The sequence below is a fragment of the Gadus chalcogrammus genome, chromosome 4 (assembly GCF_026213295.1).
Source record: "Gadus chalcogrammus isolate NIFS_2021 chromosome 4, NIFS_Gcha_1.0, whole genome shotgun sequence".
Lineage (NCBI taxonomy): Eukaryota > Metazoa > Chordata > Actinopteri > Gadiformes > Gadidae > Gadus > Gadus chalcogrammus.
In genome coordinates this window covers 387,182-410,654 of record NC_079415.1, presented here as the reverse complement: position 1 = coordinate 410,654, position 23,473 = coordinate 387,182, and the positions used below count along the sequence as shown (strand labels likewise).

At 51.1% G+C, this 23,473-nt stretch overlaps 3 protein-coding genes across 7 annotated transcripts in view; 2 read left to right on the top strand and 1 right to left on the bottom strand.

The window, feature by feature from the left end:
* Nucleotides 1-7,536, top strand: part of LOC130380384 (lysine-specific demethylase RSBN1L-like) — a 34,233-nt gene extending 26,697 nt beyond the window's left edge. The window contains exons 7-12 of the mRNA XM_056587564.1: nucleotides 224-366; nucleotides 4,006-4,176; nucleotides 4,507-4,615; nucleotides 5,847-6,060; nucleotides 6,604-7,025; nucleotides 7,504-7,536. Coding sequence (XP_056443539.1) covers nucleotides 224-366; nucleotides 4,006-4,176; nucleotides 4,507-4,615; nucleotides 5,847-6,060; nucleotides 6,604-7,025; nucleotides 7,504-7,536 — 1,092 coding nt within the window. The remainder of the gene's footprint in view (nucleotides 1-223; nucleotides 367-4,005; nucleotides 4,177-4,506; nucleotides 4,616-5,846; nucleotides 6,061-6,603; nucleotides 7,026-7,503) is intronic.
* A 5,308-nt stretch (nucleotides 7,537-12,844) lies between these two features.
* LOC130381074 (transmembrane protein 60-like) lies at nucleotides 12,845-15,736 on the bottom strand. The gene is made up of 3 exons (XM_056588494.1): nucleotides 15,558-15,736; nucleotides 15,328-15,464; nucleotides 12,845-15,001 (listed from the first exon to the last, which is right to left on the bottom strand). The coding sequence occupies exons 2-3, from the start codon at nucleotides 15,409-15,411 to the stop codon at nucleotides 14,684-14,686; spliced, it is 402 nt and encodes a 133-aa protein (XP_056444469.1). The 5' UTR covers nucleotides 15,412-15,464; nucleotides 15,558-15,736; the 3' UTR covers nucleotides 12,845-14,683.
* Nucleotides 15,737-16,356: 620 nt separating this feature from the next.
* Nucleotides 16,357-23,473, top strand: part of LOC130381864 (protein PHTF2-like) — a 49,552-nt gene continuing 42,435 nt past the window's right edge. The window contains exon 1 of one of the 5 annotated variants that reach the window (XM_056589675.1): nucleotides 16,357-16,540. The gene's annotated coding sequence lies outside the window, so the exon portion shown is untranslated. The remainder of the gene's footprint in view (nucleotides 16,541-23,473) is intronic. The other 4 variants (XM_056589673.1, XM_056589676.1, XM_056589678.1 and 1 more) reach the window with 4 other exon arrangements.

Below are 23,473 nucleotides of genomic sequence, written 5' to 3'. Positions count from 1 at the left end.
CCCCCCCTCTGACCCTTCCCTCTGACCCCCCTCTGACCCTCCCCCTCTGACCCCCCCCTCTGACCCTCCCCTTCTGACCCTCCCCTCTGACCCCCCTCTCTGACCCCCCCCCCCCCCCCCCCCCCTCTGACCCCCCCCCCCCCCCCCCCCTCTGACCCTCCCCCTCTGACCCCCCCCTCTGACCTCCCCCTCTCTGACCCTCCTCCCTCTCCCCCCCCCCCAGAGGACCCTCCCCTGGGGGTCCCTCTCAGCCCTGCGGCGGATGGAGCCCACCGACAGCGACGACGGGCCCATCATGTGGGTCCGGCCCGGAGAGCAGATGATCCCCGTGGCGGACATCCCCAAGTCCCCCTACAAGAGGAGACGGTGGGCACACACACACACACACACACACACACACACACACACACACACACACACACACACACACACACACTGAGGCAAACAGACACACAAGGCAAGGCAAGGCAAGGCAACTTTATTTATATAGCACTTTTCATACACAAGGCAGACTCAAAGTGCTTCACATATAAACATTGTCATACAATAAAATAAAATAATAGACAAGTAAAAGAAAAACATATGCAAAGAAATGGGTAAAATAGAAAAAGGCATTTTAGTATTAAAATAGAAAATAAAGGCAAAGTTAAAAAAGCTTTTTAGATTTAAGATTTTAGCAGAAAGCTAAAGCAAACATAAAAGTCTTCAGTCTTGTTTTAAAGGTGCTCAGAGTTGGGGCAAGTCTTAAATCCTCTGGGAGTTTATTCCAGCTATTTGTTGCATAGTAACTAAATCCTGCTTTCCCATGTTTTGTGTTTACTCAGGGGATAATTAACAGATTGGTCTCAGAGGATCTTAGTGGTCTAGAAGGCTGATGTAGTGGAAGCATATCAGTTAAATATTTTGGGCCTAAACCATGTAGGGATTTATAGGTTAGCAACATGATTTTAAAATCAATTCTCTGACCTACAGGAAGCCAACACACACACACACATACACACACACACAGAGACAAACACACACACAAACACACACACACACACACATCCCCAAGTCCCCCTACAAGAGGAGACGGTGGGCACACACACACACACACACACACACACACACACACACACACACACACACACACACACACTGAGGCAAACAGACACACACACACACACACACACACACACACACACACACACACACACACACACACACACTGAGGCAAACAGACACACACACACACACATCCCCAAGTCCCCCTACAAGAGGAGACGGTGGGCACACACACACACACACACACACACACACACACACACACTCTGTGTTCCCCTCTCTGTGTTCCCCTCTCTGTGTTCCCCTCTCTGTGTTCCGCTCTCTGTGTTCCCCTCTCTGTGTTCCCCTCTCTGTGTTCCGCTCTCTGTGTTCCCCTCTCTGTGTTCCCCTCTCTGTGTTCCCCTCTCTGTGTTCCGCTCTCTGTGTTCCCCTCTCTGTGTTCCCCTCTCTGTGTTCCCCTCTCTGTGTTCCGCTCTCTGTGTTCCCCTCTCTGTGTTCCCCTCTCTGTGTTCCCCTCTCTGTGTTCCGCTCTCTGCGTTGTTCCGCTCTCTGCGTTGTTCCGCTCTCTGTGTTCCGCTCTCTGCGTTGTTCCGCTCTCTGTGTTGTTCCGCTCTCTGCGTTGTTCCGCTCTCTGCGTTGTTCCGCTCTCTGCGTTGTTCCGCTCTCTGCGTTGTTCCGCTCTCTGTGTTGTTCCGCTCTCTGTGTTCCGCTCTCTGTGTTCCGCTCTCTGTGTTCCTCTCTCTGTGTTCCGCTCTCTGTGTTCCGCTCTCTGCGTTGTTCCGCTCTCTGCGTTGTTCCGCTCTCTGCGTTGTTCCGCTCTCTGCGTTGTTCCGCTCTCTGTGTTCCGCTCTCTGCGTTGTTCCGCTCTCTGCGTTGTTCCGCTCTCTGTGTTCCGCTCTCTGCGTTGTTCCGCTCTCTGTGTTGTTCCGCTCTCTGTGTTCCGCTCTCTGCGTTGTTCTGCTCTCTGCGTTCCCCTCTCTGTGTTCCGCTCTATGCGTTGTTCCGCTCTCTGCGTTGTTCCGCTCTCTGTGTTCCGCTCTATGCGTTGTTCCGCTCTCTGTGTTCTGCTCTATGCGTTGTTCCCCTCTCTGTGTTCTGCTCTATGCGTTGTTCTGCTCTCTGTGTTGTTCTGCTCTCTGTGTTCTGCTCTCTGTGTTCTGCTCTCTGCGTTCCGCTCTCTGTGTTCCGCTCTCTGTGTTCTGCTCTCTGTGTTGTTCTGCTCTCTGTGTTCTGCTCTCTGTGTTCCGCTCTCTGTGTTCTGCTCTCTGCGTTCCCCTCTCTGTGTTCCGCTCTATGCGTTGTTCTGCTCTCTGCGTTGTTCCGCTCTCTGTGTTCCGCTCTATGCGTTGTTCCGCGCTCTGTGTTCTGCTCTATGCGTTGTTCCGCTCTCTGTGTTGCGTTGTGGAGCCGCCTGTTCACAGCCTGGCAGCCTGACGTTCACCTTCAGCACACGGGTTATTTATTCATCCATTGTCCTCGCTCCTCTGTCCTTACCTCTCTTTCTTTCTTTTCTCTCTCTCTCTCTCTCTCTCTCTCTCTCTCTCTCTCTCTCTCTCTCCTCTCTCTCTCCCCCCTCTCTCTGTCTCTGTCTGTCTGTCTGTGTCTCTCTCTCTCTCCCTCTCTCTCCCCCTCTCTCTCTCTCTCTGTCTCTCTCTCTCTCTCTCTCTCTCTCTCTCTCTCTCTCTCTCTCTCTCTCTCTCTCTCTCTCTCTCTCTCTCTGTCTCTCTCTCTCTCTCTCTCTTCCTACCTCTCTCTCTCTCTCTCTCTCTCTCTCTCTCTCTCTCTCTCTGTCTCTGTCTCTGTCTCTCTCTCTCTCTCTGTCTCTGTCTCCCCCTCTCTCTCCCCCTCTCTCTCTCTCTCTGTCTCTCTCTCTCTCTCTGTCTGTCTCTCTCTCTCTGTCTCTGTCTCCCTCTCTCTCTCTCTCTCTCTCTCTCTCTCTCTCTCTCTCTCTCTCTCTCTCTCTCTCTCTCTCTCTCTCTTCCTACCTCTCTCTCTATAAATATGTAAGCCCATGTCTCTTCTCCACTCCCCTTTCTCCCCCTTTCTCCCCCCTCCCCTCACCCATAACATCATGTCTCTAACTTCCTCTGTGTTCCTCTGATTCCTTGCCTTCCCTTACCTGCCCCCCCCCCCCTCCCCCCCCCCCTGATCTCTGAGTTAATGCGTGAGATCCCCATAACCGCTCGACTCGCAGCTATTCTGAGCTCCTGTTACTACACAATTTAAGCCCCAGTTGGGAATGCTCATCCCAGCTGTGTGTGTGTGTGTGTGTGTGTGTGTGTGTGTGTGTGTGTGTGTGTGTGTGTGTGTGTGTGTGTGTGTGTGTGTGTGTGTGTGTGTGTGTGTGTGTGTGCTCTGACTGCAGCTGCAGTAAGCCACTAATTCAACACAGAGCTGACTGCAGTAGTTTCTGTTGTTTGGCAGCACTGCTCATATCCATGCCCTCTGGTGTGTGATTGTGTGTGTGTGTGTGTGTGTGTGTGTGAAACACACTTGAGTAAATTGCCACCGTTGTGTAACTGAAAGTATTCTGTAATGGTAGAGTGAGGTGAGGTTGTTCCTGGTCTTGATCTGGTATATCGGATGACGTTTTCATTTGTTTGGTTGATGATCCGTCGTGTGAAGTCAGCTCAGCTTCTGGGACGTCTCCACCTTACTGTAAATAAAACACAAGTGGTGAGATTGTGCTCACACACACATGGGAGTTTTGTTGGCAATTGGCGACGGTGGAAGATTAAAATTGCTAAAATTGTTTCAACCGGCCGTTTAATTTCTATGACATTTGTTTTAAAGAGACAAATTTGGTAATAATACCAATGTTACAATAATTGGCATTATCATGATTTATTTATAGAGCAGTATTCCAGTGTTTTGTATCACACTGTCCAATAGCAAATTGGCCCCCAGAAGAACGAAGCCCATGGACTGACCCCCCCCCCCCCCCCCCCTCTCCTCCTGCAGCTCCACCAATGAGGTGAAGAACCTGCTGCAGTACCTCCCCCGGGCCAGCGAGCCGCGGGAGATGCTGTTCGAGGACCGGACGCGAGCCCACGCCGACCACATCGGCCAGGGCTTCGAGAGGCAGACCACGGCCGCCGTGGGGGTGCTGAAGGCCGTGGGGTTCGGAGAGGGGTGAGCCCATGGGGGTGACCTCTGACCTCTAGTCTGCTCTGTGACCTCTGACCTCCATGTGTGACCTGTGACCTCCTCCTTCTCTCTCTCTCTCTCTCTCTCTCTCTCTCTCTCTCTCTCTCTGTCGCTCTGTCGCTCTGTCGCTCTCTCTCTCTCTCTCTCTCTCTCTCTCTCTCTCTCTCTCTCTCTCTCTCTCTCTCTCTCTCTCTCTCTCTCTCTCTCTCTCTCTCTCTCTCTCTCTCTCTCTCTCTCTCTCTCTCTCTCTCTCTCTGTGTGTCTCTGTCTCTCTCTGTCTCTCTCTGTCTCTCTCTCTGTGTCTCTCCCCCTCAGCTCGGAGCCCCCCCGTGTCACCAAAGACGTCATTTGTTTCCATGCCGGTGATTTCCCTGACGTAGTGCAGAGACTACAGCTGGATCTCTACGAGCCTCCACTGTCTCAGGTGACACACACACACACACGCGCGCACACACACACACACACACACACACACACACACACACACACACACACACACACACACACACACACACACACACACACACACACACACACACACACACACACACACACACACACACACACACACACACACACACACACACACACACACACACACACACCACTGCTGTTATCCATGCTACTTTAAAGTGCCAGTAGGATATTGCTGTCATGGTTTTAACATGATGCGTCCCACTTCACTGAATCTCCCTGTGGCACACTGCCACCTTGTGGCTGACTGTGGTACTGCAGAGTCAGACACAACCTAACATCTGCATTGCTCTGATCGTCCTCCATTTGTTTACCTAGAATAGAGACTATTCATAGTCTTTCTATTGCTTTGATCATAAATCCTTACCTTTAAGTCAGCAGAATCAACCGTTGCCATTAATCTGCCTTCCCGTCATATTGTTGACGTCAGCCTAAAGGATACGGCTGGGGCTGTTTCCCCTCTGGGATTCCTAAGGGCTGACTTGCCCTTCCTGGAGCCTGCTGTGGGCTGGGGGGGGGGCACCTGTTGCTCAGACGTAGTTAGTCTGGTACCAGCGCCCCCAGGGGGGGGGTGGTGGTACCAGACGGTGAAGAAGGTAGCGCCTCCAAATGGAACGAGATAGACGGATTGAAGCATTTAGATCAGGGATCTCAAACTCAACTTACCTGGGGGCAGCTGGAGGTGGAGTCTGGGTCAGGCTGGGCCACATCAAGTATTCCAGAGAAAAAAGGAGCACAACTGACCCAATCTAAGTTAATGATCGGGCTGTAATTAGATCACGTTGTAGTCGCTGACAACAGGGTCGTTGGTGGAACGATTCATAGTCTTTGGTGGAAACCGGGACATTTTAGCGTCCTTTGGCTTTTGTCGGGACTCAGAACACGCAACTCAAAATTGGGACTGTCCGGCAAAACCGGGACATCTGGTCACCCTGTCACAAGTGATAAAAAAGCGTGGCAAGCGACTCAGCAGAAATGTGCGTTCGACAACGACGTGGGGGCCGCACTAACACTAAATTATGATGTCAAGTAGAGGGCCCTCAAAATATCATCCCGCGGGCCTCAATTGGCCCCCGGGCCGCGAGTTTGAGACCCCTGATTTAGATTGATGTTTTGTAGGCAACGAAAATGTTAAAAAAATGTTTTTAGGAGTAACCCTGAAGCCCGCCCCCTCCCCCCAGTGCGTGCAGTGGGTGGACGACGCTAAGCTGAACCAGCTGCGGCGGGAGGGCGTGCGCTACGCCCGCATCCGGCTGTGCCACGACGACGTCTACTTCATCCCCCGCAACGTGGTGCACCAGTTCAAGACGCTGTCGGCCGTCAGCAGCCTGGCCTGGCACGTCCGCCTGCAGCAGTATCACCGCGGCAACGGGGACGAGGGGGACGAGGAGGGGGAGGGGGGGGGCACCGGGGACCAGGAGGGGGAGGGGGGCAGGAGGGGTCCGCCGGTGGAAGGGGAGGAGGAGGGGGAGGGGGGGGAGGAGGTGTGTGCTCCTCCGCTGCACTCCTCTGGACGGGGGCGGCGGGAGCAGAGGGCGGGAGGCGGGGGAGGGGGGGGAGGGGGAGGGGGGGGTTCTCCTTCTGATCCTCCTCCACCGACGGCGGCCGAGCGCTCCGCCTCCTCCCCTGGCGAGGACACGTCCGCCCTGATCCCCCCCCCTCCTCCCCCTGCTGCCCCCCCGCTCTCCTCACCTCCTCATCAGGACGCCAAACCTAAAGGGCCCCATCCACACCCCCACCGCCGCCCCCCCCTCCAGGAGGAGCAGGAGGAAGGGACGCCCTCGCTCCCTTCCTCCTCCTCCTCCTCCTGCTCCTCCTCTTCCTCTCCTCGCTCCTCCTCCAAAGCGTCGGCGCCTCCCCCCGCGGCCCCCCGCCACCCCCCCCCCTCCACCTCCTTCCTCCCCTCCCCCCCCGCCGAGACCTCACACTCTTCCTCAGCGCAGCCTCCCCCTCCTCCTCTTCCTCCCGCCCCCCGCTCCGAACCGACCAATGGGGAGGCCGCTCTCCGCCGGGTGACGGCCGTCCCGCCGGCCGGGTCACGGACGCACGCCGCTCCGGCCACGCCCCCGCACTCCGCGGGCGACGCCCACAACCCACGGGTGGAGGGGAGGGCGGGGGGGGCGGCCTGGGGCGGAGACGCCAGGACGTGGCCCCCCCGGCCCCCGAGGTCCCGGGACCCCCCCGCGCACGACACACACCGGAGGCACACACACCCCACGCAGTACGCCGCGCAGCCCCGCCCCTCCCAGGTGGCTCCGCCCCTGTTCTCCCCCCTGCAGAGGCACCCACCCCCCTCCCGCTCCTACGCCGCCCAGGGCCACGCCCCCAACGCCACTCCCTTCTCCTTCCTGTCCCAGAAGGCATACCCGCCCACCTACTACCCCGCCCCCCCCCCACCACCACCACCCCAACCCCCACCACCCCCACCACCCGCTGGCCCCGCCCACCAGCCCCCACCCCCACCACCCGCTGGCCCCGCCCACCAGCCCCCACCCCCACCACCCGCTGGCCCCGCCCACCAGCCCCCACCCCCACCACCCGCTGGCCCCGCCCACCAGCCCCCACCACCCCCTCTTCCGGTCCGGCCTCCGCCTCCCCTCCTCGTACCCCTTAGCCCCGCCCCCGCACGGCGAGCCGTACTACGGCCCCCACTACCCCGCCCCCCCCCCCTCCCCCTTCCCCTCCTCCTACCCCGCCTTCGGCGCCATGCCCCCCCCGCGGCCGCGCCACTACCCCCTCCCCTCGCCCCCCCCCACCTCCCCTCCCCCCCCGCTCCCCCCCCTCCCCCCCCCTCCCCTCTCGTACCCGCCCCCTCCCCCCCTGCCCCCCCCGGTGCAGCCCCCGCTGGGCGGCCCGGAGGACGTCTCCTGAAGGCCTTGTGTTTCTTCATCACCTTCATCTTCTCTGACTCTTTGTACGACCGTCAGACCCCGTGTTTAGACAGCGTCGGCGTGGCAACGCCTGAGAGACGTATCGCCAGCACTGTGGACAGACACTGGGCCGTACTGGGAGTGGACATCCCCACTGGGACCACTGGGAGAGAACGTCACCACTGGGACCACTGGGAGTGGACATCACCACTGGGACCACTGGGAGAGAACGTCACCACTGGGACCACTGGGAGTGGACGTCACCACTGGGACCACTGGGAGTGAACGTCACCACTGGGACCACTGGGAGTGAACGTCACTCAGAGCGAGATGGAACCAGGACGACCGTTGAGTGGGGGGGGGGGTTGGTCACCTTGGAGACGGGGGGGGGGGTCACCATGGAGACGGGGGGGTGCTGTCACTGCTGCGTTGTGTTCAGACTGTTGTTAAACTCAGGATAACTCCAGTATTTATTAGACCTTGTGTTTTGGTATTCTTTGGATACAGACTGATGGGTGACTGACCCTTCGAAGAGGTCCTTACAGAAGGACGTTTGGGTTATTGGTAGGAACAATATCACCCGTTTGCAGCTATAAATACATTGTTCATAGTGTTTGACATCCTGACAGAAGTTGTCCAGAAGTTATATTTTACAGTAAGCTTAATACACGGGAGACTAATTCAAGAGAGTAGAGGCCTGATCAGTTTGTCAGTTTGTAACCCAGAAGGAGCCCTGCTCTTCTGGGTTCTCTTCACATCAGGAGGTCGGGAGAGGACCCGGATGGGACAGTCCAGCCCGGAGCGGTTTATAGGCCCCACAGGTCCTCAGGTTCCCCTCACTCTACCGTCTCCGTCGCTACGACGACGTTCCTCTGTGATCCCAGTGGACCTTCCTCTTTAGGGGAGCCGTGATACCAGGGGATCTTAAATGTTCTCCTCTCGGGACCCAAAAAAGACTATTCCAGTGTTTCCCAGGAAAACTGTGAGCACACTGGGAAGGCTGATCCTCTCCCGCTCCAAGATCTCCGAGGGTTTGGTGCTGGGATTGGTTCATGACCCACCTCCAATGGGTCGTGTGGGACCCCAGTGGGTCAACACAGTCTACGGTCTGGGCTGAACCCAGTGGGTCAGTCTACGGTCTGGGCTGAACCCAGTGGGTCAACACAGTCTACGGTCTGGGCTGAACCCAGTGGGTCAGTCTACGGTCTGGGCTGAACCCAGTGGGTCAACACAGTCTACGGTCTGGGCTGAACCCAGTGGGTCAGTCTACGGTATGGGCTGAACCCAGTGGGTCAGTCTACGGTCTGGGCTGAACCCAGTGGGTCAACGCAGTCTAGGGTCTGGGCTGAACCCAGTGGGTCAGTCTACGGTCTGGGCTGAACCCAGTGGGTCAGTCTAGGGTCTGGGCTGAACCCAGTGGGTCAGTCTACGGTCTGGGCTGAACCCAGTGGGTCAACACAGTCTACGGTCTGGGCTGAACCCAGTGGGTCAGTCTAGGGTCTGGGCTGAACCCAGTGGGTCAGTCTACGGTCTGGGCTGAACCCAGTGGGTCAACACAGTCTAGGGTCTGGGCTGAACCCAGTGGGTCAGTCTACGGTCTGGGCTGAACCCAGTGGGTCAACACAGTCTAGGGTCTGGGCTGAACCCAGTGGGTCAGTCTACGGTCTGGGCTGAACCCAGTGGGTCAGTCTAGGGTCTGGGCTGAACCCAGTGGGTCAACACAGTCTACGGTCTGGGCTGAACCCAGTGGGTCAGTCTAGGGTCTGGGCTGAACCCAGTGGGTCAGTCTACGGTCTGGGCTGAACCCAGTGGGTCAACACAGTCTACGGTCTGGGCTGAACCCAGTGGGTCAGTCTAGGGCCTGGGATGAACCCAGTGGGTCAGTCTACGGTCGGGGCTGAACCCAGTGGGTCAACACAGTCTACGGTCTGGGCTGAACCCAGTGGGTCAGTCTAGGGTCTGGGCTGAACCCAGTGGGTCAGTCTACGGTCTGGGCTGAACCCAGTGGGTCAACACAGTCTATGGTCTGGGCTGAACCCAGTGGGTCAGTCTACGGTCTGGGCTGACCCCAGTGGGTCAGTCTAGGGTCTGGGCTGAACCCAGTGGGTCAGTCTAGGGTCTGGGCTGAACCCAGTGGGTCAGCACAGTCTAGGGTCTGGGCTGAACCCAGTGGGTCAGTCTACGGTCTGGGCTGAACCCAGTGGGTCAGTCTAGGGTCTGGGCTGAACCCAGTGGGTCAGTCTAGGGTCTGGGCTGAACCCAGTGGGTCAGTCTAGGGTCTGGGCTGAACCCAGTGGGTCAACACAGTCTACGGTCTGGGCTGAACCCAGTGGGTCAGTCTAGGGTCTGGGATGAACCCAGTGGGTCAGTCTAGGGTCTGGGATGAACCCAGTGGGTCAGTCTAGGGTCTGGGCTGAACCCAGTGGGTCAGTCTAGGGTCTGGGCTGAACCCAGTGGGTCAGTCTACGGTCTGGGCTGAACCCAGTGGGTCAACACAGTCTACGGTCTGGGCTGACCCCAGTGGGTCAGTCTAGGGTCTGGGCTGAACCCAGTGGGTCAGTCTAGGGTCTGGGCTGAACCCAGTGGGTCAGTCTAGGGTCTAGGATGAACCCAGTGGGTCAGTCTAGGGTCTGGGCTGAACCCAGTGGGTCAGTCTAGGGTCTGGGCTGAACCCAGTGGGTCAGTCTACGGTCTGGGCTGAACCCAGTGGGTCAACACAGTCTACGGTCTGGGCTGACCCCAGTGGGTCAGTCTAGGGTCTGGGCTGAACCCAGTGGGTCAGTCTACGGTCTGGGCTGACCCCAGTGGGTCAGTCTAGGGTCTGGGCTGAACCCAGTGGGTCAGTCTAGGGTCTGGGCTGAACCCAGTGGGTCAGTCTAGGGTCTGGGCTGAACCCAGTGGGTCAACACATCTCTCTTGCAGCGAGTTCTTCTATCTCTAGGATGTCAGGTGTACTCCTCTGTGTATCAACAGTGTTTTAGTCACTGGACTCTAATAGTTTGGTCTTTGATGCGTTCGCCCAACCTTATTTAATCCCTCCAAAGTGGCTGACAGTTTGACTGTCATGAATACTACTTCCCAATAATGTATTTGGAGCAATAATCAAGACAATGTAATATTAAAATTATTTCCTTGACAATATTGACATGCTGACCACATAAATTAAACTTTTATTTGCACTTACTTTGACAATGGAGGACTGTAACCTTTTCATCAGATTACTTTTTCTAGCCAGAGTTGCGTCTACTAATATAATTCCTTTTTTTCAACGGTTTGACAACATTTCTGATGTTGTATCAAAAGTGATTAGAGTAATAACTACCTTACTAACTAGATTGCTAAAGTGATAAGCGAAAATATCTTTCATGTAAAGTGAGTGACTGCACCCCTCTCTTCATTTTTAGGGGCAGTTCCAAGTTCTTCCGATGCCAGTTCTCGTTAATTTGGGGACTTCGGCATCTTAAACAGTGACATGCCTTTTTAACGCCAGTGGCTTTTAAAATGCTCCCTTGAAAGCAGGTTTATTACGATAGTGTTCTGCAGTGGCTATAAGACAGGTCCAATTGAAATTCAAGATTTATATTTCTTCTGGGTGTAAAAGCTTTTGGACTTTTTAAATATCAAATCGAAAGGTTTATACATTTGTGGAATTCTCATTGCACTGTGAATGCAAACCCACTAACCCTACCCACTAACTCTTAGAGAGGTTCATGTTATTACTACTGTATAACATTGACCTAACTTAACCTTAACTTAAAACATTGATCATTGGGTTTCCTTATTCTTCTATAAATGGATCATCAACTGTGGTCATTGAGGTGTACTTGTGTACATCAGCATTGTATCAACTTTAGGTGGTACATGTTGGAATAAATAATACCTATCGTATGTAGCTCAGCAGCGTTCCCTGGTGCCTGCGGACTGCGCGGTGGGTGGAGATGGCACCGAGCCACGGAGCCGTCTCTCTCCTTTAATGGCATCGCTCCCCGGTCGGGACACAGCCTAAGTTATTCCTTCTTCACGAGGAATGTTTTATCCGGAGCGCTCCTATAAACCGCCGTCTTGTTAGGTTCTGTTGAGTTGCGCATTACGATACGGTGGTCCCGTGGAGGCATCGGAGAACGGCAGTACTTGGGGGGAAAATGTATTCCTCCTTCCAGATAATTGACCCTTAACAGAAGAGCTGGGATTTTTATTTTTTATTTTTAATAATGTGCTCTGCTTGAGAAACGAAGGGGTCTAGGGTTTTGATTGCCTTATCCACCTAAAACAACATGTTCTCCTTACTCTATTGGATTCTGGGGAGCGTTAAATAATGAATCCAGCAGCTGAGACTGCTGCATGCAGAAGGTCTCCCTGACGGCCCTGCTGGGATCTGATGTTACAGAGAGCTCACCAGCTCTCCTGCATTGGTACAGATGATTCGTTTAAAAAAACGAGAAATCTTTATCTTCAGGGGCTTGCATTGTTTTTCAGAGTTTATTTATATAAACCTTTTTGGTTTGCATTTTCTTTTCTATTTTTTGTTCCTGTGGTTTGTAACTGTCAGCACTGTAGTGTACATAATATTTTTTGTAAACAGGAAAAACTTAGTAATGTGATTTATACTTTAAATATATGAGCCTAGTTAATAAAAGGTTCCAATATGGCTGCGTGTGTGTGCGTGTGTGTGTGTGTGTGTGTGTGGGGGGGGGGGGTATTGTATAAGACTCTTAACCTCAATGTCTTCCTGCCTCATGTTGTGGTATAACTTACTGATATAATACTTGCTTGACTTCAGTCTACCAGCCTACCCAGTGGATTGTAGCAAACGTTGCTCCTCTATCCGTCACACATCTAGGTGGACACGCCCACCTGTGAGGTCAGAAGCTGCACATTTTCAAAACGGCTTGCAATGGCAAATCACACTCACATCTGGTGGTATAATATGTCGCCTTTAATATCCCAAATTCCTAATTAGCGTTTATTAGTTTTAAGCATGCAGGTGCCTTCTATTGTCCAATAGAATCAGCATTGAGATGAGCTCCCTGTGCGAGAGAAAGAAGTCATGTCGATTGTTCCAGCTCGAGAACTAATCATTTTACTGTGCAAGAGTCAACGCCCACTCAATATGTATCTCGGCGGCCGTAATGGGGTTAGGGTAGGGGATCTGGGTTTCCTATTTGCAGTCACCCACTTTGCTCTCTGCAACAGACTCAGTGAGCAAAGAATATGTTTCACTCTATAGCCAAGAACCCCCCCCCCCCCCCCATAGGGCCCTTATTATAATTAGAGTCTGCCGTTTGAGACTCGATAGAAACATGCGCTGTGGAGAGAGCGAGACACTTCCGGCGCTGCACCCACAAGTCACAGGAAGTGATGTCCCAGAGGAGTCGAGAGGCCGAGCGGACACTCGTTCACACCCAACCACGCCTCTCTCTACGCCCTCGCGGCTTTACAACACCTGACAGAACCCAGAACCTTCTAGGCTTCATTCACCACCCTCACCGCTGAGTTCAGACATAAGAAGAGACATCCTTAAAACGGAAATATTAGATTCCACCATATTTTATTATAGCCCACGTTTTTGGTCCTCCGATTTCAATAATCGTCAACAATAGTGTTGATGTGTTTTTTTAATAGACACTTAGTCACTGAATTGTTTATGTTGGATTGTTGTTTATATGTGTATTCATGAGCTTATAGTACTACCCTTGGGCACTGGTTTAATAAGCTGCCTAAAGAGATAACATTATGTACACTGGACAATTTATTTAATCATATTCTGACCAATGCCCAATATTTTATGTCAATGTTATTTTCCTTCTTGAAATTAAAATTATTGAGCAAGATAGGCCAAAACAATGTTACAGGGGGAAAGAAAGTATGGATTTCACAAAAATTGACAATTTTCATAACCTCCCCTCGGGAATAGATAATACATGCTGTTTAAATCACGGCCCCAAGGTTTAAAGAGAAAACTCCTTAATGAACACTGATTAAATGAATACACGCAACCCCCACAGGAAAAGGTATTGGTATTTTCTGTATCACTTATTTCAGTAAGTCCATTGAACATAGTCATTCCCCACGTTAGACAGCATCAACTCTCCTTACAGGCTCACCTCTATGTACAGGTACATTTTCTCTTACGTTGGACATTAGTGCAAAGACGCAATAAACAGCTTATATATTCACAGCAGCTCAGAGTTCAACATTTACATAGCACAAGGTCAACAGCACCTTGCTTGTAGTTCAAAGAGTATTGAATGATTGGGCTGGTTATTGGCCTACTTCAAGATGGAGGATTATCTTAATGGTACAAGTATAAAAACAGTTCAGTTAGACCTAAGATTATTTTAGTATGTATCAAATACATACATCTATCATCGAACAGCTAAAAGTATAAAAAGGCTTTTAAGTTGTTTCATCGTATAGACAATAGGCCCCTGGCGTCACGTTCCACATCACATACAAGGTTCCACTAAGTCCGGACCTCGTGTTCTCCATGGGACAGGTCAGATGAACCGGGGAGTTAACTCGTCCAGTGTTCGTTCAAACAGTAGAAGATAACATTAACGTGGAGTCTCCTTCTGCAGCATTGAGCCACGCTTCAGGTATCTTTTCTGAACAGATAAGCTTCTCTGGTCTTCTATTGATTCCGCAAGACGCTTTTAACAACTTGATGGCCAAAAGTTTTGTGCAGCTGTTGCGCAAAAGCATCTCTGATGGGTCACCACCGAGGTATAAACAGAACTACCCCATTAGGAAGATGACCATGCACACTTCCATGTGTCCTCCCGGACATCAGTCCAGTCCAGCCCTCCCTTCTCCCCTGTTTCTTCATTACAGGGAAACGAGACTTTCCAGATGTGTAGTCCGTATTATGCATCTGCCTCCTACACGGTTCAGCGTCTCAGATATTCAGAATCATGCATCATTAGTTTGTGTGAACCATGACTGAGATCAGCCCTGCCTCCCAGAGGGGAATGCAGATGTGTAGTCCTCCAATAGTTGCGCCCACATCTGGATCCTGCAACATCAGTCGATTGTCTAAAATGATCCGAAGATAACATTAATCTATGCGATCATGATGGTGCCTTTTTCCTCCGGGGAGTCCCGTAGTGCCTGGTCACCCTCCCAGCTCCCCCCCCCCCGCGGTCCCCCCCTCAGGCCTCCCTCCTCTCGGGGAAGATGTTGAGCCCCAGCTCCACCAGAGCCCCCAGCAGCACGGTCCACAGCGGGATGCAGACCAGGGTCAGCTTGATGTCGGCCAGCCGCTCCAGCTTGGCGCAGAGGCTCAGGCAGAAGCCCAGCTTGAGCAGCATGGCCGTGAGGTACCAGGCCCGCAGCCGCAGGGCCGGGGAGCCGTTGCGCGGGTCGTAGCCGGGCTTGCAGCGGCCCGCCATCTTGACGGCCAGCATGATGATGAGGATGCCGTCGAAGACCCACACGGGGAGGAAGATGAGGAACCAGTTCCACTGCACCTGAGGGAAGAAGAACGGTTATTAGGTATAGTATGGCAACTCAAACACTGGCACTACAATATGGGTCATTTTATTTTTTATTATTTTATTAGATTTCAATAAGATCAGGAAAACATATAGGCTACATATAAACTGTCCATTCTTTATCGAACGACAGAGGCCAATATATAAAGATGTCTTTTTTTATTGTTGCATTACATTGAAACTAGGATTCCATATCGCAATGACATTAGCAGATCATTCCTCTTATCATTGCCAATGTTAAGGAAGCCGCTGTTGTCTTTCGGTCACACGATGCATGCATGAAATCGATAAAGAGCGCTTGCCTTCCCGTCGAGCTTCACCACCAGCATGATGAGGAAGACCAGGGTGAAGACCCACGTGAGCAGGACCCTCTGGGCTAACGACATGGTTCTGGTCTGCGGGTAGATCCCGGGGATACCGGAGAGAGAAACAAACCTACCTGGAGCGAAGGAGAAGATGACAGATACCCATGAACGTCCTCCTAGCTAGAGCTAGCCACTGCGATCCAGTTTCTGACCCCACTCCAACGTACCTCCTTGTCAGAGCCCGCCAATACCTTCTGTTAATAATTCGTTCTGATTGTTCAACTTGACTTTAAGACCTAAGGAGTAAGGAAATACATGAATGCAAGGGAACAGTCAACGTTATTTACTAGCAGTGGACCTCACCGGTGTAACGGTCATGCGCAGAAGTGAGCGGATGGGTCACATGACGCGTTTCCTTGTAGTTGAGTCTTAATTAGCATAAAATAATCAATATGAATATTGGTGTCTTGGTACGTATGGCTTCAGTAAGACCGGCTATCGTTACAGGATACATTTGAAGCCCACCGTGTGAATATGTATGGCCATACTTCTGCATGCATCATTCTATCTACATTTTAGATTGTTCTCATGCATCCCTAAAGGCTGTTGAAGAATAATGCTTACCATCCTTTTTCTAACTCATTCTTGTTCAAGGTTTTTGCAAGAACAAATTGATCAATTGAACAATCCGCGTTTACCGTAACGTCTGTTTTCCAGCGCACAACCCTTTATATCCCTGAAGTGCGTCCACTAGAGGTCAGAGAAGTCTTTCAAACTGACGTTTTCCGCTGCATTCGTGAACATTAATCGCTGGTACCAGTAACACCGTTAACGTTACTAGTTCACCCTTACCTGCACCACGCTTAGTCAACGTCAAACACACAACAATGACAAACTACTCTTGAAAATCGGCGGCGACGGGCTCGCTTTTACTAAATCCTCGCTGCGCGTCCACAGCCGTCTGCTCGGTAATCCCTTGAGATCCTTGCTGCGCGGCTACAGCCGACTCCTCGGTAATCCCCCGAGATCCTCGCTGCGCGTCTACCGCCGACTCCTCGGTAATCCTCTGAGTGTACCCAGAGAGGGAAGGAGCAGTGCGGCTCTCCTTCAGCCCGACAGAATGCATCCTCCTCCGGCAGCGGTACGCGGCGCACTACACTGACCGTACATCGGAGTCACCGAGCCGGTTCGGAGAGGTTCAGTCAGCGAGGTAAGCCGAGCGACCTGCCGGACCGGGGTCTTCATACTAACCTAACCGACCACTAGCGCATTATTAATATTTGAAGGGGTTAGCGTTTCTCCTTCGGGGTCTTTGTGCTGCCTGGTAGCAGCGCTAGCCTAGCCTCGGCTAACCGATGGGTACAGTCCTCGGTCGTCTCTGCATTAACGTTACTCTCCGACTCGGGCACACGTCTCTAACGTTGATGTTGTGCTTGAACGGGCTAGATGCACCGATATACACTCGTATATTCAAATGTATTCTGTAAGATGGTTGTTTGAAAAATTGCAGGTCGTTGTAGTTGGGTTCCTTTGTACATCCTATGTGGTGTTTATTGTCGAGTAAGCAATGTGTGAGTATAACGGGAGGTCTGTTGGGGCTGGAGAAGGGACAGTTATCACATCAGGTCTGGGGCGATGGGGTGTTTGGGGGAGACGGGGTGTTTTGGTTATCCGCAACACTTGGTTGCCAACCAACATATTTTTGCTGCATATATGTGCGACTCAAGAAAAGCGCATTGTCATTATTTGCACCCCCCCCCCCCCCCCCTTCCCCTCAAAATAATTTCATCTGTTTATTGAACATGTTCTTGACAATTTAATGCAACACTATGCTCTAACAACGGTGCAGTTGTGCAGGATCTACTTGCTGTGCAATGTTAACTTATATTTGTAATGGCATACTCATACACAGAAGCGGTTTACATTACATTCATTTTTTGGTCAAATGCAAAGTGGGCTGGACAGGCATTAAAATATAGTCACCAGTTTTTGTTTTGTTTTTGCATCCGAATCGAATCAGCATACTCAACTTCCTAGATACAAACGTAATAGCATTTCACAAGATTACATATATTTTCCACGTGTTTTTTATTGAACACAAATGCAGCTTTTAGAAAATCCCTTAAATATCACTTGTTGAAAGTTTACAACGTAAAAAGTCCTATTTGAATAAACCGACCTTGTCTGTTAAAGCTTGGAACTGCTATGTTTTTACTTTGAAAAGTGGCACCTACAAGTCTGGCATTGTGTCACGTTCTGCAGTAACCCAGACAAGAAATCGGGTCTGTGGGTTTAACCATCTTAAAATAACATCTTTATATCATTATAGAAGACGGTGGCCTCGAGCCCTGTATTTTGGTGAATTTGGTTTTGTCTAGGAAATGTATTTTATTTGATTGTTTATCGTCATTGAGTGATCTCATGAAAGTATGAAAAGTAAAACATTTTACATTTATTAATTTGCTTTTAGCCAAAGCAGTTTGCAGTGAAGTCTGATATATCGGTAGCACAGGTGCTTTTTACTACCCTATCATCCCTACCAACCTTTCATCTCCATACCCATTTTTAAGTCTTAATTCAATCTTATAAGAAAACTAACTTGCCCTTAAACAGGGGGTTGAAAATGGCAGGGAAAAATACAAATGGTGTTCACTGTTTACCATTGGTAACACTATTGCGATACAAACCTTCATTGTGTTAAAAAGGGCTCATCTATTTAGCCTCATCTGCCGGCTCTATCGTTGCAGAATAGTATAACAGGCTCACAGCAACCGACGTGACCAATTTGAGATCTGGCGCATCGTAGTTCTACTGGTTTGCATACACTGCTTGTCTGTGCCAATGACGGGAGTCTCTGTGCATCTCAACCAGGCACGATTCCACTGTCCCTAGGGTCTCCCGTCCAGACTGCTGACTAGACAGACCTCACTGACTGGAGTGTCTTATCCAGACTGCTGACTAGACAGACCTCACTGTTTCCTAGAGCGGCGTCTCCTTTGATGGCCCGGTTGTTTCCCCTTTGAGTCCGTCACTCGCTGCGTCTGTCTGTCCTTCTGTCACTTGCTATTTTGGAGGCTGTGTGTCTCTCTGACAGACATGGGGCTGACGGTGGGAGTTGTGTTGAAGAGCTTATGGGGATGACTTCAGCGACTGCGAGGGATTTGATTGATGATGACGACTGATTCATAGACACTGGGATCATTTGTGTGCAGCCGCTTTCTCCTAGAAAAAGCGTAATCAAAACCAAGGACTAGAGCAGCAGGAGCTCCGCGCAACTTTCCCAAACAAAACATGTCTCGACTCTTTTGCCCACTGTTTTGTTTTCCAAATGTCAAGCTTTGCCCCTAATTTGTGTGTGTGTGCGTGCGTGCGTGCGTGTGTGTGGTACAGTAAAAATAGGAGGGTTAAGTTGCAGAATAGTGGCAGTGAGTTGACCTGGGACAACCAGGTGGGCCTCCTCTTGGAGGAATCTATATGGAGGAACTTCTCCCATCCTAACACAACACCTGTTATTATTCTGATCCTCGTGGAGCACATTGCGGTCGTTCTACAACTAGCCGACGGCCAACCACTGTTGACGTTTAACGGGAGGAGATTTACTGTCACGTCATTAGCACAAAAGGTTTCAACATTTGCAGAAATAATAACGCAAATGGAAAATGAGATTCTGAGAACGATTACAGTTGCTTTGTGTAAATATGCGTACTGTCACCCCAGGCGCTTCAACTCGTGTAATTTTACCGTCAGGGGTATTACATCTCTTTTTGTTTGTCTTTTGTAAACTGCAGAAGAGTTTGTAGCAAATCAACTATTTTCTCAATATTTATCAATTTTTGCTAGTTGGCCTGTGAGCGACTTATAAGCTCTCTGTGTACGGTGCAGTGATTTGTTGCTATGGATGCAGTTTGACGTGCATGACTTCAAAGACCACATGGTTGCTGGATGTGATGGTCATAAGGAACCTGGCCACAGAGCGATGGCGTCCTCGTCATGGTGGAGGGTTGAGCTGCAGCGGTGGACGGTGTCGGCGCACACACACACACACACACACACCCACACCCACACCCACACACACACACACACACAGAGCTCTGCCTCGCTCTTCCCTCATTAAATATGCAGCGGTTCTGGCGATAAGACGGAGAACACAGCTCTAGGGTTACTCATCACGCGTTGGCCGCACACCGGAACCCTGCCTGCTTTCTTCAGGCTCTGCCTTATTTATAAATTACGCATATTTCCTCTCGTCGGTTCGTATCGTTGCATAGAATGAGTCCCTGTGTTTTTCATGTTTGTAGTTCTTCTGTTTGTTTTGAATTTTGTATTTAATCTTAGTAGAATTGCCTGATACCTTGGTGAAACTGGTAGTATTTCACAGTGAACAGGTCATTTCACAATTGTATCACAAAAGAAGTCTCTACATTTAATTGCGGAGTAAAGGCTTGCAAAATCCATTTTATCAAACGCACACACACACACACACACACACACACACACACACACACACACACACACACACACACACACACACACACACACACACACACACACACACACACACACACACACACACACACACACATTATGATTCTATGTTCTTTGTGCATTCAGTTTCTATTCTGCAGATAAGATGGGGAATTCAGAAACCGATATCAGTAAACCTTAAAGCGGCGCTGCAGTGAGCTCAGTGCGGTCGGGCTCACGAAAATAGACCGACAAGGAAAAAAATAAAATCTTTATTAATTCCTTTGATGTACACAAGAACTTTAGTTGGAAAGTGTCCACGAGCCCCAAGCATGCCTGACACCGGGATCCCACCGGACGCGTACGCGCCGCGGAACGGCTGCGCCGCGGAACGGCTGCGTCCTCTGCCCTGCGTCCATTCCTACCGGGCGCGTAACGGCAGCGTAGCGCTGCCTTGCGAGCCCGCCAGTATTCACGCGAGATCACGAGATCACGCGATAATTCTAAACCTAATGTACTCACCTTCCACTACCAAAACTATTGCAATTAAATGCCACGCTTTGTCCTTTCTGACATTTTCCTTATAAAAAGGATGAATTGGTACATAAATGACTTCATGTTGCTGAACTTCGACAATGAGTCTCTCGTCGTCAATGTTACCGACCCTCTGAGACCCACCGGTCATGACGTAATAATGTTGATGTGAAGTTACATGAGCTGAGTATTGTGTTTTATTTTGAAAATTGACCGGATGCTCTATGGCTTTTACTTTTCACTTCCTGCCCGGCTCGACCTGCTCTGTCGAAATTGACGCGGTTTAGCAGCGGCTCGCGGCAAAAATAGAATTGGACGGAAAGATAGCGCCGCGGCGCGGCACGCCGCTCCTGGGACGCTGCTGAAACGTCCGCGGCGCGCCCGGTGGAAATAGTCTCATTGATTATAGTGGAAGCGATCAGCTGCGTGACCGCGGCGCAGCCGTCCCGCGGCGCGTACGCCTCCGGTGGAATCTAGCCTTGAGCAACCCGTTCAGCCAGGTAGCTTCTCACCGTCATAGCTATGGAAGTATTGTTTGGATCTGCAAGACGCAGAAATGCATGCATATATACATGATGCACTTCCACAAATAATATGTAGGCACAAACATAAATTGAAACTGCAGCTTCCGGACGGAAACGCTTTTCCAGTAGTGGTTCCCAGTAGTGGTTCCCAGTAGTGGTGCCCAGTAGTGGTTCCCAGTAGTGGTATCTTCCCAGTAGTGGTATCTTCCCAGTAGTGGTATCTTCCCAGTAGTGGTTCCCCAGTAGTGGTTCCCCATTAGTGGTTCCCCAGAAGTGGTTCCTTCCCAGTAGTGGTTCCTTCCCAGTAGTGGTTCCCAGTAGTGGTTCCCCAGTAGTGGTTCCTTCCCAGTAGTGGTTCCCAGTAGTGGTTCCTTCCCAGTAGTGATTCCCAGTAGTGGTTCCTTCCCAGTAGTGGTTCCCAGTAGTGGTTCCTTCCCAGTAGTGGTTCCTTCCCAGTAGTGGTTCCCCAGTAGTGGTTCCTTCCCAGTAGTGGTTCCTTCCCAGTAGTGGTTCCCAGTAGTGGTTCCTTCCCAGTGGTGGTTTTCCAATGTCTGCGTGGCCCATCTGGAACGCGTGTGTCGCAGGTGTGCCAGCGTTGGAGGACGCCCCTCACCTGCACCTGGGGAACCCAACCAGTCGGTCCCTACAAACACCTTAAGACCGTCACCATAACCACTGCTCCGACCGTAGTTTACCAAGCTCTTTTTATTATGGTACGATTAATTATTCAGAAGTTAGGACTTGAAAGTCATTTTTCTTCTTCTGTGGTGTGGTTTTAATACTTCTTGCTCACCAGCCTTGTACAAGGCTTTTCTCTCTCTCCCTCTGTCTCTCCTTCTTCTGCTCTCGTCAATCGGGGTCAGCTCTTGTGACGAATGGCCCCCAGACTGAGGTCATAGCAGAATATAGGTTCTGGACGTCTGTTTTGGTGACGCTTGTTGTGTGTGTTTGAGTGTGGCCGAGACAGATAGAGGGATAGAGCTGTGTTGTCTAATGATGCTGCACACGTCTCCTGACTGTGGGTCAACAACGTGATGGGGATATTTTATTTTAAGACCTGACACAGACACAAAGAGAGAGTGTGTGTGTGTGTGTGTGTGTGTGTGTGTGTGTGTGTGTGTGTGTGTGTGTGTGTGTGTGTGTGTGTGTGTGTGTGTGTGTGTGTGTGTGTGTGTGTGTGTGTGTGTGTGTGTGTGTGTGTGTGTTCAGGATGCTATCATTTGATCTGAGTTAGAAAATAAAAACCTTGAAGACTTCCTCGTTTCTTTTTGGTTTTGAGAGAAGAGCCTTTCTGGGCAAAACGCTTTTCACAAACCACAACGTCAAATGACCTACCATCGACGCTGAGCTTGTCGTTTAGCGAGCTTTGTCGGGGACACTGCGTGCGTGCGTGCGTGTGTGTGTCGACTCCCCGTTTGGCGTCGGATGACTCGGTAATATGCAGAGTTTCACATCTTTAAATAGGCATGGTTTTACGCTGATTACCGCGTAAAGCCCGCTGCTCGGCTGGCGGGGCCGCTAAACGCCCCGGTCTTACGGCCCGCCGCGGGATTACAGCGTCCGTCGGTGGCGCTGTGGTGGAGGGTAATCTGGTTACCATGGGAACGCCGCCCCGGTCGCTTGTTGTGGCGTGTTCTGCTCCGACATGTGGTTCTGTTATTGTGTTGGGCAGACGGCTGCCTGGGACGTCTGGCTTCTGCTTTTAGCTCCAATAGTCTGTCTGTCTGTCAAGCCGTCTAACAGGACTGCTTTAATCAGGTATTAAATATTAGTCTTAGGAATGAATCCCGTTTGTGCACACATGTGGTGAGGGTGGCGGCCAAACGGTTTGCATTGATTCTGTCCATAAAATAAATGTAATTCTGATTTTTTCCAAAATAAAGTGGAATCAATGATGTTGTAAAATCCCGAACCTTGAAGGAAGTTAAAATAGAATATGTATTTAGTGCAGGTAATAATAAAGGTGATAATGTATGGATACTACCTCCTGCAGGAGGACGAAGTATTTACGCCACATTAAAGCCCTCATAACGCATACCTTTTTGAGATACTTTGTGGTCTCGCTTGGCGCTCTTATCCAAGCGACATCGAGGTGTGGCTGACCACTAGCAGATGAGGGGGTGGGGGTTATGGCACGGTGCAGCGCAATCTAGAAAGATCTGCTTGAAATGAATAGCTCTGACGCCATCACTGAGCCTGTTGACATCCATCAGCGCCGGCTCTGCCAACGCATCGGCACCGTCTTTCACTAACAAATATTGCATACTACTAATCTTTTCTTTACTATGGTTCCCTTCATTCTTCCCGTAACCTACAAAAGGTGTCTGTCTAAAAAACGAGTCAAAAACCGAGCCGAGGGCAGCAAACGGAGATGAACGCCAGCGATCAAACGTTGTTCTCAGAGCCCTCCTGGTGATCTCAAGAGGCTCTCCACTGGTCTGCAGCATGCCTCTGGAGCTGAGCCTTACCCAGCCCTCTGCTGCCGTTCAGTCCCTATCCGAGCAGACAGGAAGACACGGATGGATGGACAGTCAATCGGTGAGGAAGTGGAGAAAGATTATTTGAATCGTTGGTGATGAGCAGATAATGGCTCCCTTCCTGTGACTTAAGATGACAGCCCA

Bases quoted from the DNA above. Each gene is read 5' to 3' on its own strand.
- LOC130381074 (XM_056588494.1), bottom strand. From the start codon at position 15,411: ATGTCGTTAGCCCAGAGGGTCCTGCTCACGTGGGTCTTCACCCTGGTC. The intron at 15,002-15,327 runs GCAAGCGCTCTT...TTCTTCCCTCAG, and splicing joins TGGTGAAGCTCGACGGGAAG to GTGCAGTGGAACTGGTTCCT.